Here is a 14,484-nt window from a genome sequence, read left to right on the forward strand (position 1 = left end):
TGCTTGGTATGAGTGGGATCCGACAATCTAATTGTTTATCCTTGGCAACTTTTCTTATGGGGAAATGTAGTCGGGTGTTCCTCGAGCCATAGTAGTCCGCTACAGCCCGGTTCACCGGTGTCCTGCTAGCCCAACACTACTGCTCAGGACACTTGACTGGCCAGCATGTGTTTCACTTCGTTCCTATGTCTGTCCCTTCGGGGAAATGTCACGCGGTGACATCCGGAGTCCTGCCTAGTCTGCTACAGCCCGGTTTCCCCGGAGTCCTGTTAGCCCAGTGCTACAGCCCGAATTCACTCGCTGATGACCGACATGTTCGATGTGATTCATGTATGCCTGTCTCCATAGGTCTGTGCCGCTTTGGGTTCACGACTAGCCATGTCGGCCCGGGTTCTCTGTCATATGGATGCTAGCGACACTATCATATACGTGTGCCAAAAGGCGCAAATAGTCTCGGACCATGGTAAGGCGACACCCGTGGGATACCGTGCGTGAGGCTGCAATGTGATATGAGGTGTTACCGGCTAAATTGATGTGACTTGAAATCGGGGTCCTGACAGATGGCCTCTCGGTGGGGAGCTTGGCAGGCTTGCCTTAGAGCCCTGGCAAAAGATGACTACATGAGAGAGCTGCAGAGCCCGGTTAAAAATCAAGAGATCATCTTGGCGTACAAGCCAAGATGGCAGCGATCAGATCAGTTCCATCTTCTGTAAAACCTTACCCCTATCACCTATATAAAGTAAGGACTATGGCTAGCCATCCCATCTACTCCTGTAGAAACATGCTCTCATTAGTTATATATCATCCCCGTTGTACCCCTCGCATGAGGTACTTCACCATGGATACAAACCAGAAGCGGATGTAGGGTGCTACCCCTCTAAGGTGGCCTGAACCTGGGTAACTTCCTCGTGTGACCTTGGTACATCCGTCTGTGCTGGCCACTTTACAGAGGGTGCCGGCGGTTCTATGTATCGTCAATTCACGCGCGAGGCATGGGCTGCGCTGGCCGGAGACCGAATCCAGATCAGATCTCCCCTCGCTTCCGACGGCCTCCCACCAGGAGAAAAGCCTCACCTTAGGCTCCTTCAACTTCACCATGGGCTGGGCGGGCCGAGCCGACATCAACCCATCGGCCTCCCTACCCTGCATCGTCTTCTTTGGTGCACTGGCGTAGTGGCGTTCGTCATCGACCGCCATGATGACCTTCGCGTGGGCGTCTCGCCACCCAAACAGATTGCGTCAACGATCTCCTCGAGGTCCACAACATCTTCACCGCTGACCTCCTATTCGGAAGGTGACGATCTGGCACCAATAGACCGAGTGCTCGAGGCCCTCCGCGTTCGCCTTGAGATCGGACCACTGCATCAACCTAATAGTGAGCCACCGCCCCACCTCAACGTCACACCTGGTCTCTATGGTATGCGACAATTGCTTCATTAACCATATCATAGTTCTTCATCCTGAATTGGTACACCCTGGATTGCAGCCTCAGCGCTGCTAGCCTCAAAAATAGAAGACGAGGAGGCAGGCGTCATCTCCATCACCGAGTCTGGAGATAGCTAGGTAAACTTGGCACCAGCAACTAACGGCGAGGGCGTCCCAGAAGCTATCACTTTGGAGCAGGTCTTGATGATAACACCAAGTGGCCCTCCAAACAATAGCTCTTCGGCACGAGGCACGACCCCACTCACCAACCTCATTAGCGAGGCTGCCGCAAACACACATGATTCCACTCGCGGCAGTGACACCGGCTTCAGACCCGGTAATCTCCACAAGTTTCCCGCCTCCGGCTCCCGCTCCATTGGGGCAATACCCCAATGGTTTCACCATCTCCAAGAATGGACCCCCGAGGTTCATGACTCCTGGAGCCAACGTCTCTAGCTTCGTTGACAGAAACAGCATTGGATTGGGCTTAAGCACCTGAAGATAATGTTGGTTTTGGCAGACGGTTATCCTCATGTCATCGTGTGTACCGCTCGAGGCACATCAACTTGTTTTTCTGCATTTGTTGTTTGCCAAAAGAAAAGAAAAACTTGTTTTTTCTGCATTGCTGAGAGAGAGATTTAGTTTTTATAGTTTTATTGTTGCAACACTAGGCTTTTGGTGGACCTCTCACTGAGCGTGGGATTTTGCTGCTGGACATGCGATCTTTCCCACAGGCTGAAAGGATTTGCAGGAAGCCTTGTGACCTACTGTGGAGCTATGGTGTTTTCAGAGCAAGTATATAGGGTGAAAAAAATGTGGTGTTAGGCAAAAGTGCAGGACACAATCCGCACGGTCGGAAACCGCCTTGGCTTGGAGCCGAAACGTCACAGGCTCTTCGGTGTCGAAACCACGAGCTCTTTGGTGACGTTTAGACTGCCCACTGTGGGAGTAATTTCCATAGTAACATAGAGTCCAACTCATCAAAATTGTTTATATGGCAATGATTTAATAAAGGGAAAGATGATTTGAGTAACATATATAGTTACTCATGTTATGAGTAACATCACACATACCAAGACAAGATGAGTTTACAATCTGATAAATGAAATGTTGTATTTTTTTAAAACCTGATAAATGAAGTGTTGTATGACACCATACATACAGTCGGACTTGGCAAATCCGCCTCCCTATACGTACGCGGACGCGCCTGGGCGTGCCCGCGGACACTGACCAGGCACTCCCTATATCCGCGCCTCCACACCTGTGTATCTCATATTCCGTCCCCTATATTCATACTAAACCATGCAACGTAGATAAAAACTACGTAGATCATGAGCGGACATACAAATGCACAACCGGTTCATCAAAAGATCACAACCAGATCTTCAAAAGATAGTCAAAGTTCACATAATACATATAATATGGCGGACAAGTTTAAACTACATGTAAAAACTTGAAATTAAGACGGATGTTCATCACTTCCTCGCCGACCCTTTGCCCTTCCGGTCGTCGGCGCAACTGTAGGAGTCCGCGACAGGAGGTGGGTCCGTGTCGGAGCTGTCGGACCCGTCGTCGAAGGAGGAATTAAAGATGACGATGTAGCGTTGCAAGCGCCAGACGACGCGGTCTTGCTTGCCCTTGAGCTTGGCCACCTTTGCCACCTCTGCCGCTGCCTCCTGCTCGGATTGCTCAATGTGAGCCGGAGCTGCTTGGTGTTGATCCTCCAGAGCCATCGGGCCTTCGTCTCTGCCTCAGTTAGTGACCAGCGGCACACCCACTCAAGGAGACGGCCGTCCTCGTCGGGCATCCGGCGGCAGCGAGCAGACTACGCAGACACGTTGGACCCGCCCGCAATCTCCCTTGCCCTTTGCCTCTCACGGCGGGCGGCACGTGCCTCCGACTCCGGAGTCCGCATCCGCAGCTGTGGCGAAGCGGGCACTAGAACCCAGCGCTGCCCGCACGGAGTAGCGGCTGGAGGTGGAGGAGGCTGTCGAATGAGAGGAGCAGACCGGGCAGGCCTCGCTGATCCGCGCGTGGGGTGGGAAGGGCCGGCGTCAGGGTCGGTGTTGCGGTGACGGGCGACAGGTGGCGTAGCATCAGACCTGGAGCTGCCGCCCGTATCGATCCGCGAGCGCTCGAGCGCGATGCGGAGCGCTAGCTCCTCCTCGTCTCCAGAGCTACCATCGGAGTGGCTGCCGGTGCTGGACATGCTCACCGGCGCCAGAGATTTGGCGGATTGGGAAAATGAGAGCGCCGGGGAGGGGAGCGAAGTGAGTTAGGGTTTCTGCCGGACGGGTTTTTTTGTAGGGTCAGGGTGGGCCGGCGGTGGGTCGGGCTGACGTGGCGGACGCGCCCGGGCATGCCCGGGCCACCTCATGTCGGCCCTACATTTGAGACGGACATGATGGGTGTTGGTTAATCCGGACGTTTGAGTCTCGTTTGAGAGCTTCGGACGGGTCGGGTTTTTATGATCCGTCAGTGACCGGACGGCTTGCCCGGGCGTTTACACTGCTCATAGTGGGAGTAACTTCTCTAGTAACATAGAGTTGATTCATCAATTTTGTTTATGTGGTAATGATTTAATGAGGAGAGAGATGATTTGAGTAACATATGTAGTTACTCATACTATGGGTAACATTATACACATATCAAAGATAAAATGAGTTAGAGCATCTTCAGACGTTGTGCCTCTCAGGACGCGTTTTTTCGGCCTTCTGGGTTGCCCCGGCATAATTTTTGCATTGGGGGTGATAATTTTTTGCATTGGGGATGATAATTTTTCCCGGATGCGCCGAGGTGTGCACCTAGATGCCGATGGGGTACAACCCGGGGGAGCCGTAGAGCGTGAGGGAGGCCACGCGACGTAGGGGTAGGCCTCCAGCCGGTGCACCACGCGACGGGCCAGCGTGCGTCCACACCTCCTCGTCCTTTCTTTGCCTCCTTGGCGCGGGCGCCGGCGCCGGCATGGCGCAGTCTTTGCCGCCGTCGCTGGTACCGCAGTCCGGGGCGGCGGTGGCAGCGCCGAGGCCCACGTCGTTCGGGCGCACCATGTGGACGGTCATCACCGTGGCCATCAGCGCCTTCTTCTTCCTGCTCTTCTTCTGCAGCTACATCAACCAGTGCCTCCTCACCGAGAACGCCGCGCCGCAAGGGGCCAACGCCGCCGCGACCGGGCCGGGGCGTCCAGGAGGGGAACGCACGGGCTGGACCCGGCGATGGTGGCACAAGATCGGCAGGGGGTGTGCTGGAGTGCGTTGTCTGCCTGATGGCGTTCAAGGAGGCCGACGACCTCCGGTTGCTTCAAGCAGTCCCATCTGTCTAGAAGCAGCGGCAAGCTTATATCTTCTTCTCTTTTCTCGTCGTGCTCTTTATCGGTCGATCGCGCGCAATAATCCATACAAATTGGTTTGCGATGCATATATGACATTTTTTAGAAATTTCCAATCTATTCATCTCAAATCATGATAGTATAAAAACGATCAGAGGTAATAAAAAATTACAACCATGTCCGTGGATCACCGTGTGACGATTACAATCACTGATTGAGCCGAAGACACGCCACCGTCACTGCCCCTCCTTTTTTTGCGGAAAAAATATCTGATCTATTCATCCTCAATTATGAGAATACAACAAACACCAGAAATAATAAAAATTACATTCAGATCCGTAGACCACCTAGCAACGATTACAAGCACTGAAGCGAGTCGAAGGCGTCCCGCCGTTATCGCCCCTCCCTCATCAGAACCGAGCATTCTTATTGTAGTAGACAGTCGGGAAGTCATCGTGCTAAGGACCCGTAAGACCGGCGCACTAGAGTAGCAACCATCACCGTTGAAAAAAGGCGTATATCGAAAGTATCAAACCTACAACACCTAAATCAAGACGAACGAAGACCGAATCCAAATAGATCAACTGAAGACCAGGACTGACCGAATCCCGCGATATGCGACGGAGACACACCTCCACACAACTTCCGACGACGCTAGCCACATAATCGGGACGAGGATAGAACGTGGGAGACATTATCTTCTATATCTAAATAGCTAGCCCCCACTAACATACTTCTCTCAACATGCAAGCATACCACCTCATCATTCAACTTGCATAGAAAAGGCCCACCTCAACATGCAACTATGCGTATTAAAAATCCACTTCAACATGCAAACATGCATGCATGTAAAATTCCATTCTATTATGGTATTAGATATAATTCTTATATAATTTTAAAAACTATTATTTCAAATATTCATATTCCATATAACCAAAATCTCACTAAAATACTGCAAAATATTCCCGCAACAACGTGGACATCGAACCCTAATAAGAACGAGAACAGGGTCCCTCCGGCTGGCGGGAGGTCGAGATTCTCCACCCTCCATAGCCCAAAAGCCATCACAGATGGGGTGGACCGGCGACAACGTCAACGTGAGGAAGAGAAAAACTTGGATGTTTTCTTGACTAGTAAGATGTCCGTGCATTGCACGGAGCACCGAAATCCATTGATCCGGGAGTTGTTTATTTGACAAAATATGTGGGGTCATCTCATGTGTAACAAATATCGATATGTTTCTTCGGATATTCATTCTTCTCTAGAGCTCACAAGCATCCGGGTGAATAGTAAATGTAGGCAAAATAGATAAAACATATATATCTTTTGCAAACAAAAGCGTTCAAGTGTTCAACCTGCATCCAAAACTTCATGAAGAAATAACACTTGTTGTGCTTTGCGAAAAATGATCTTGAAGAATTATTTTTTGAGTATCAATCTTGTTTGTTTTTTAAAGACTACCATGAATGTAACTCGGGATGACTTGGAAGGGGGCGGAGGAGATGGCGAGGAGGATGGGGTCGTGGTGGTGGTCGGCAATACGGCCTGAGAGAAGGCATCAGAGGCGTTGGGGGCAGATGGTGCCGAGAGCAGCGACCTCTCCAGATCCTTCTTATTTTTTTTCTGAGATGGCTAGATGAAGTGAGAGGGAGAGATGGCTGAACGTGAGAGGCAGGGGGTATCTACAAATGAGGTGTGGAGTGCGGGGGTCTTTTTGCAAAACTGACATAGTTTGTCTCAGATGCGTTGGATATAAATCGAATGGTTGTAAATGAAGGATGGCAGGCACACCATTACCACCAACTCAGCTTTTTATAAGAGTAGAGATACATATAGGACTTTAGATCTTTATATTAATTAAGTACTCTCATAGATGATACATGGATTGATACATATAATTTTTCAAAGTTGATTGATTTTTTTAACCGAGATTACCATTTCTCGTCTCCTAGAAATTCATAAATTACGTGAATTACCATCAAGATCTGGCGAACCCTAGCTGCCCTGTCCATCCCAATTCACTCCCGACCTCCCCATTCCGTCCCCCATTTCCCCATCCGTGCAAGTGGAGCATTGCGGCCAAATCTGCTGTCCCGCTAGCCGCCGGCCATGGAGGCCGCCGTAGCGCCAGCGGCACCCGCAGCGAAGACGGCACGGAGGGGCGACTGCCACGAGAGCGCCGCCGATTTCATCAGCAGGGTCCCCGACGCCGTCCTCTGCACCATCATCTCCCTCCTCCCCACCAAGGACGGCGGCCGGACGCAGGTCTTCTCCCGCCGATGGCGCCCCCTGTGGAGCGCCGCGCCTCTCAACCTCGAGGTCCGCACCCCTTACCCCGGCCCCGGCGTCCCCGTCCGCACCTCCTCCGTCTCCCCCGATGTCGTCCCCAAGGTAATCTCGCAGCATCCTGGTCCCGCCCGCCGATTCTGCTTCCACGGCCTCCGCCCCGGCGACCTCCACGACCAGGCGGAGAGCTGGTTCCGCTCCCGGGCCCTCGCCAACCTTGAGGTGCTCGAAGTCGGCTACAAGGTCCACGGTGAAAAATACTTACAAGAACTTATTCTGGCAAGAATTTCGCTGCCGCCATCCGCCTTCCACTCTGCACCTACCCTCCTCGTTGCCAAGATCGGCTACTGTGATTTGCCCCGAGAGATGGTGCCGTCCATGGGCTTCGACCTCCTCGAGCTTCTCTCCTTGATCTCCGTTTCCATCTCAGCGGACGTCTTCCGCGGACTGCTCTCTGCTTGCCGTGCCTTGAAGAGCTTACACTTGGCCGAAGTTCGTGGTGCTCGTTGCCTCCATGTTCGCTCCCCGACTCTTAGGAGTATCTGCTTCCGTGACACCACTGGTAAAGTAGAGCTTGTCATCGAGGATGCGCCTCACCTTGTGAGGTTACTAATGCCTTTTGGTGGCCGAGATGATTGTGGTACCATCCGGGTAATTTGTGCGCCTAAACTGGAGGTATTGGGCCCTTTGTTACCTGTCGTCTCGAAGCTCCTAGTCTCACAGGTATCATCATCATCCTCAAACCTTGCATTTGGCATTGCTACACGGAGGTAATTATTTTTTTCATGTTCATTGTTTGTTTTCTTCAGGGAATAAGTTCAGCCGGCTTGGCAAACTCGGTGCACACCGTGAAGATTTTGTCTCTCAGGTGTTCTGGATATGAATTGGACGGAGTTCTTAATATCCTTAGGAGGTTCCCCTGTCTTGAGAAGCTCTATGTCGTTGTGAGTGCTCATTTTGCTTGCTTTAAAACTTCTGATTTGATTGACGTATTGTTTGTAACCGCTTTAACACAGAGACGCTTGACAAATTCTTATTATCCATTTTGTAGTTCCACAAACACAAAGAGATGGATAAGAAAATTGAGCCTCAGTATGACCGACTACATCCAATTGAATGCCTTCAAACCCATCTCAAAACAGTGGTGTTTGAAACATTCCTAGGCCATGATAAACAGCTTGAGTTTGCCAAGTTCTTTGTTTTGAATGCAAAAGTGCTAAACAAAATTGAATTTGAAGGATTTTATGGTGCCTACAACAGTGTATCGCTGGCTTATCAACACAGGCTGCTACGAGTAGAAGACAGAGCTTCTCGAGATGCTCAATTTGAATTCATGAATAGACATCGCAATACTGTGAATCATCTCCGAAAGCATATCCATGATTTGTCAGTGGCTGACCCCTTCGAACAGCCATAGACAGGGTTGATGCCTGAAGATTGCACTGTTCTTAGTCTCTTGTCCTTGTTTTTAAGACAATATTGATTCCTGAAGATCGCATCATGTTCCGCATAGACCTGCTCAATTTTCTAGCCTAAGGTTCCTCTGCAATTCAAGTAACTTATGAAGTTGCCACTGTTAACGCTGCAAGAGATGCTTTTGGATGCAAAAACAGTGTGGAAAATTTCTGATGGGGAGGGATGCAAAAACATCACTGCTGAAAGTTGTAACTGGTGACAGCTGGTAAGTGGTAACCCCATCTGCCAAAAGTCCTACGGTCTTATCCTGTGGAATCGTTCGTGGTTTGGCTCTGCCTAAGCTGTACTAGGAACACATCCTTGTGTTGAAAACTTAATTGCCTTTTCAGTTAGTACATGGAAAAAGCAGGAGATGTTTAATTGCTGATCTGTTTTTTTTAATGTGTGTGCATATATCATTTGCTTGATGCTTACAAAGGCTTCATTTAGCACCTGTAGGCTGGGCCCCTATGCTTATAAAGGCTTTTGCATGAAGAATTTGTCTTTTTAGTTATTACTATATACAGAAGCACAAGATGTTTGATTGCTGATGTGTGTGTGTGTGTGTGTGTGTGTGTGTGTGTGTGTGTGAGCATTCTTAGATGCTTAGGAAGGGCAACCTGTAGGATAGGCCCCTTATGCTTTTCTAGTTAGGAGAGTTCTAGTGATCCTCAGCAGCCCCGGTGGGGAGCCCGGGACTGAATGCTGCAATAGTCATCATCTCTCTCCAGCTGGAACATGTGATGATCTCGTCGTATTCAAAAGTTTTAGTTTACTGAAGTGAATTCAATTGCCACCTTGTACAAATTTACAAAGCAATTTTACCCTTTCCTGTTGCAAGAACCAACATTGAATTTTGCTCGAGTACCTGAACACTCATCAACTTGTTTTTCTGCATTGATGTTTGCCAAAAGAAAAGAAAAGGAAAGAAGAAAGAACTTGTTTTTCTGCATTGCTGACAGAGATTTAGTTTTTTATATATAGTTTTATTGTTGCTACACTAGGCTTTTGCTGGGCCGCTAACACTGAGCGTGTGGTAGCCTATTTCTTTTCTCAATGGCGTTTGACTTGGATTTTGTTGCTGGACATGTGTATTTTTCCAACAGGCTTAGAATTTGCAGGAAGCCTTGTGGCCTATTGTGGAGCTATGGTGTTTTCAGAGCACAAGTATATATAGGCCGTGTGGCTTTTGTTTCGCCCAACATTGCGTGCATCCTAAGTTAGCGCAGGACATAATCCGACAATGCTTGGGACCGAAACACCACAGGCTCTGTGGTGTCAAGGTTTTTTTTTTGTTTAAAGGCTCTCTGTTGTCAAGGTTAAAACTATGGCGAGCCTTGTGATTTCTATTCCGCGCAACCTTGCCTGCCCCGCAAGGACACAAAATCTTTAAAACAGATAAGGAGAAAAAAATTCAGAAAATGAAGCCTTTTATTTTTTTGAGAAAATTCAGAAAAGAAAGCTGGAAATGCACTTGAAGCTTGTTTCTTGTGGCATTTTTCCTGTAAAAAAATTTACTTCGAGTTTTTTTAGAAACATTTTGAGCTTGTTTTTTTCGGCCGAAAGGCTGGGCTATTTCCGAGCCTGCGGTGCAGCTTTTGTTTCGCCAAACATTGCGTGCACCCTAAGTTTGGCAGAAGCGCAGGACACATTCCGCAGGGTTGGAAACCGACAATGCTCGGGACCGAAACACCACAGGATCTCTGGTGTCAACGGTATATTGCGTGCAACCTTGCCTACCCCGTAATGACTCACTCTGTGCATATGAAAACTGAACTGAAAAACCATACCGAAAATAAACCGAACCTAACCAATTTTATGGTTTTTATGGTTTCTGGTTTCGATATGGTATGAACTTTTCATACCGATTTGAACTTTGGTTTTTATGGTATATACCGAAAAACCGAACGGTTAACCGAACAAACCAAAGAAAAAAATAAATTTATATTTCTTGAGATGAACAGCCATACAAGTTGTCATTTTCTTGTACATGTGTAAAATTCCCTACTAAGCACATAATTTTTCTTGCAACATAGTCATTTTTCTCCTTTTAAAATGCTAAGCACGTCCATAATCATCAATAGATGAATCAATGCATGCACATATACTTATATATATAGTTATATACTATCTATGTAAAAGAGTATGTACTTTGAGTCATAAATTTGCAAATTATTATTACGTCCTTTTCAAATTTGCGTCAACTTTGGTTATTATGCTATATACCGAAACCATACCGAAATAATTTGGTATATACCGAAACCGAACCGTATTTTAATTTCATACCGTATTTACCAAAGTATTAATACCGTACAAACCGAAAAATCGTATAAACCGAACCATGTAAACCGAATAAACCGAACGCACAGAGTGAGTAATGACGCAAAACCTTTAAAACAGACAAGGGAAAAAGACCAGAAAATGAAGCCTTTTATTTTCTGAGAGAATTCAGAAAACGAAGCTGGGAATGCACTTTGAGCTTGTTTCTTGTAAAAAAAAATTACTAGCAAAAAGGCCCATGCATTGCAATGGGAGAAAAAAATAAATCCTCTCATATCTCTAGCTGCATTAGTTGGACAAACTGTGCATGGCCGGTTCACAGGATATGAGACCAAACCCTCCCGCCGGCAATTTTTTTTTTGCCAGCTCTCCGGACCTGGGCCTTAATGCGCCGCCAGATGGGCTTTCTTCGTTGGGCCAAAACGGGTGGCAAGTATAACAAAACCAAATAGCGTATGTGAAATTAATTGAAGCATGACCAAACGAAGCGGGACGAAATCAAGAATATCACCTCCCTCTAATAGTACGTATAGATATAGATTTCGAGTTTTTTTTTTTTGAGAAACACTTAGAGCTTTTTTTTTTGGAGCAGTTTCTAGCTTGGCTAGGCTGCTGGGCTATTTCCCAGAACCTTTCTTCTGAGGTTCGAGCCGGGCTGTTTCCGAGCACATCATAAATGACCCATTCGAACATGAGCGATAAGTCGGGCTGGCCCAACAACACATATGTAATGGTGGCCCACCGGCCAGGCCCATCCGTGTCTCTAGAAGCAGCGGCAAGCTTCCACCTCCTTCTCCTGTCTTCTCCCGTCGGTCCTGCCGCTCTTTATCGGTCCACCGATCATCATCAGCAGAAGAGAGAGAGAGAGAGAGAGACGATGAGGGGGTGGAGAGAGGAGGTGGTGGCGCTGTCGCTGGAGGCGCACGGCCCCGGCGACGACCGGCCGGAGAAGCCGCGCCGCTACGGGGTCACGGAGATGAGGAGCCCCTGCTACACCTTCCGCCCCGCCCACCACGCGCTCCAGGTCCGCCCGCCCGCCCATTTCCTACTAGCGCTGCATGCATTTCTCAATCGCTGTTGGGGGTCGCGACTCGCGATGCGCGAATTTGAGTCCCGCGTAGCTCGATTCCGCCGAGCTCTGTGTCGTGTGCACGCGTCCCGTTCGCAATCGGCAGTTTGCCGCTACCAAATTCAGATCGAAGCCCCGTTTGTGAAGAAGTTGGTGTGCAGAATTAGCTGAGGCATGCGGAGAAGTTGGAGTGTACGACGGTCACGGGTTCGATTTACACATCATTTTTAGTGGTTTCAGTCTGTTCAACTTGGCTGGACGACCGTTGTTGCTGAGTGGTACTTTGGTAAGAGCATATATGCTACAACTCAGATTTGCCAGCGTCTTAGGTCTATTAGCTGCGGGTGTGATTGGCATGTAAGGGAGAGCCACTATGAAGATGGATACGACAAATTCCGCCTGCAGTCTGCAGAGGGGATGTGGATATGTGATGGTGAAATGAGGAAATGTGGCTGTAGCATTTTGTGCTCAACCTTTTCCCTCATGTCTCCATCAACACCTCTTTGTGCAGGTTAAATTTCTTCAGAATCCCTGTTGTACCACCCTTTTGAAGGAAGAAATGCCGCGCACATTCTTAGAATGAAAGATGAACCATTCTGAATTTAGAGGAAACTCTGAAGATACAGAGATAATTATCAGAACAAAGACACATAGCTCCTTACCGGGTTCCCACTTTAATAAATCTTTGTGCCGGTTAATCATAATGCTGCTTATTTTTCACTATCTAGACATTTCTGATAGCAGATTCTCAAGCCAGCCGTATTTTATTTCAGGAAATTTTGGATAATATCGGCCCTTTTGTTGACGGTCTGAAGTTTTCCGGCGGATCTCATAGTTTGATGGGAAAGGAACTGATCAGAGAGATCACTGATTTGGCGCACAAGCATGACATGTATGTGAGCACTGGTGACTGGGCAGAGCATCTTCTGCGCCAGGGACCCTCTTCCTTCAAGCAATATGTAGAGGTATGTAGAATAGATATCTTACTGTCCTGGTTGTATGTTATATGCGCACAAATTGTGTCTGAAGCCTGTACGTGACATAAAATGTATTGTTGCAGGAATGCAAAGAGTTGGGATTCGACACCATTGAGCTCAACGCTGGATCTCTCAAGCTCCCTGAAGAGGCTATCCTGAGACTAGTCCGCCTCATAAAGAACACTGGTCTGCGAGCCAAGCCCCTGTTTTCAGTGAAGTTCGACAGCTCTGATATCCCTGCGGCTGGTGATAGGGCGTTTGGGGCTTACATAGCTCCAGTGAAGCAGAGCTCAGGTAAGCAGAAGCACTACCGTTCCACTGTACTCATATAGTATATGCAGTGCTATTTCTCCAGTTGTACAAGTCATAACTTGGTCATTCTCAATCGTCGGTGTCTTATCCTCTGTTCTTGAAAAAAATACTGTCGGTGTCATGTTCCTCTGTGAGGCTGCGAACATAACTTCTTTCCTTTCATAAGATGGCTACATTGCACTCCCTTATTTATGTGCCTGCATTTTGTGGTGTTCGTTTGCAGAAAGAGTCGAAGACATTGACCTGCTGATCAGGAGGGCCGAGAGATGCCTGGAGGCAGGTGCAGATATGATCATGATCGACGCCGACGACGTGTGCCAGCACGCGGACTCTCTCAGGGCGGACCTCATCGCGAAGATCGTCGGCCGGCTCGGGCTGGAGAGAACCATGTTCGAGACGTCCGGTGCCAACACCTCCGAGTGGTTCGTCAAACGATACGGCCCGCGGGTACGACGCTTCCCTCACTCAATCCCTCCCTGAAACTGCAACTGCAGAATGTTTGCATGCTGTGTCTTTCGCGGTCTGATCACTGACATCGATTCACTGACGCAGGTGAACCTCTTCGCCGACCACTCCGAGGTGATGAACCTGGAGCGCCTCCGGGGCTTGGACGTGCGCAGGAGCGTCCGGCCCCTGCTCCCTTCGCCGTTCTTCCTGATGTGATGACGGCCTTCCTGAGCTCTGACATGAGCCTCAGCTGAGACCCAAGCGAGAAGTGTTGATGGAGTTGAGTTCCTACTGGCTACTGCCGTGAGTTGTGTGAAGTGTTACTGAGAACCTAAGCACTGTTGATGGAGTTGTGAGTTGTGGAGCCGAGGCAGCGTGTTGGTAGCAGCTAGCAATAAGGCGAGAACTTGTGTGTGTGCGTAAATTGTACTCGGAGTAACTAGTACAACTTGTTTCGTATGTACTCTTTCCGTTCTAAAATAGATGACTTAACTTTATACTAACTTTAGTATAAAGTTAGTATAAATTTGGGTCATCTATTTCGGAACGTGATGATCCATGTAGAGCAAGATTGCCTGAATTGCCGAGATGAACACAAGAGAACGTGTGCCCTGGTTCCTGAGGACACGGAAACGAATACGTGCCTTAGGTCATGCATCGTGCTTCTTGGCGACGCGACGCGACTGCGTTGAATTGCCGGTTTGCTGCGCCTGCGTCTCTCTTGCACCAAATTCCGTTTGGAGCGTCTAATCATCAGATGCTTGAAAAACCTGTTCAACAGTCATTTTGTTTCATGACCGTCTGATCTGCAGACAACCGCCCACAGTTTTATCTGTCTTCCTCTCAACCGTCTTTTTCCTCGAGCCATGATCTGACCCATCAACCGCCGGCCACCTCTCGGCTTC

General features: G+C 48.6%; 2 protein-coding genes across 2 annotated transcripts; both read left to right on the top strand.

Moving 5' to 3' along the window:
- Positions 1-6,729: 6,729 nt before the first annotated feature.
- On the top strand, positions 6,730-8,875 carry LOC123148955 (F-box/FBD/LRR-repeat protein At4g00160). Its single transcript, XM_044568482.1, has 3 exons — positions 6,730-7,762; positions 7,849-7,983; positions 8,091-8,875. Exons 1-3 carry the CDS (start codon positions 6,863-6,865, stop codon positions 8,454-8,456), a joined length of 1,401 nt encoding a protein of 466 aa, XP_044424417.1. The 5' UTR covers positions 6,730-6,862; the 3' UTR covers positions 8,457-8,875.
- Positions 8,876-11,558: 2,683 nt separating this feature from the next.
- On the top strand, positions 11,559-14,042 carry LOC123148956 (protein HEAT-STRESS-ASSOCIATED 32). The gene is made up of 5 exons (XM_044568483.1): positions 11,559-11,798; positions 12,617-12,808; positions 12,904-13,114; positions 13,356-13,579; positions 13,685-14,042. Exons 1-5 carry the CDS (start codon positions 11,652-11,654, stop codon positions 13,793-13,795), a joined length of 885 nt encoding a protein of 294 aa, XP_044424418.1. The 5' UTR covers positions 11,559-11,651; the 3' UTR covers positions 13,796-14,042.
- Positions 14,043-14,484: the final 442 nt, after the last annotated feature.

Source organism: Triticum aestivum, chromosome 7A, assembly GCF_018294505.1.
Source record: "Triticum aestivum cultivar Chinese Spring chromosome 7A, IWGSC CS RefSeq v2.1, whole genome shotgun sequence".
Lineage (NCBI taxonomy): Eukaryota > Viridiplantae > Streptophyta > Magnoliopsida > Poales > Poaceae > Triticum > Triticum aestivum.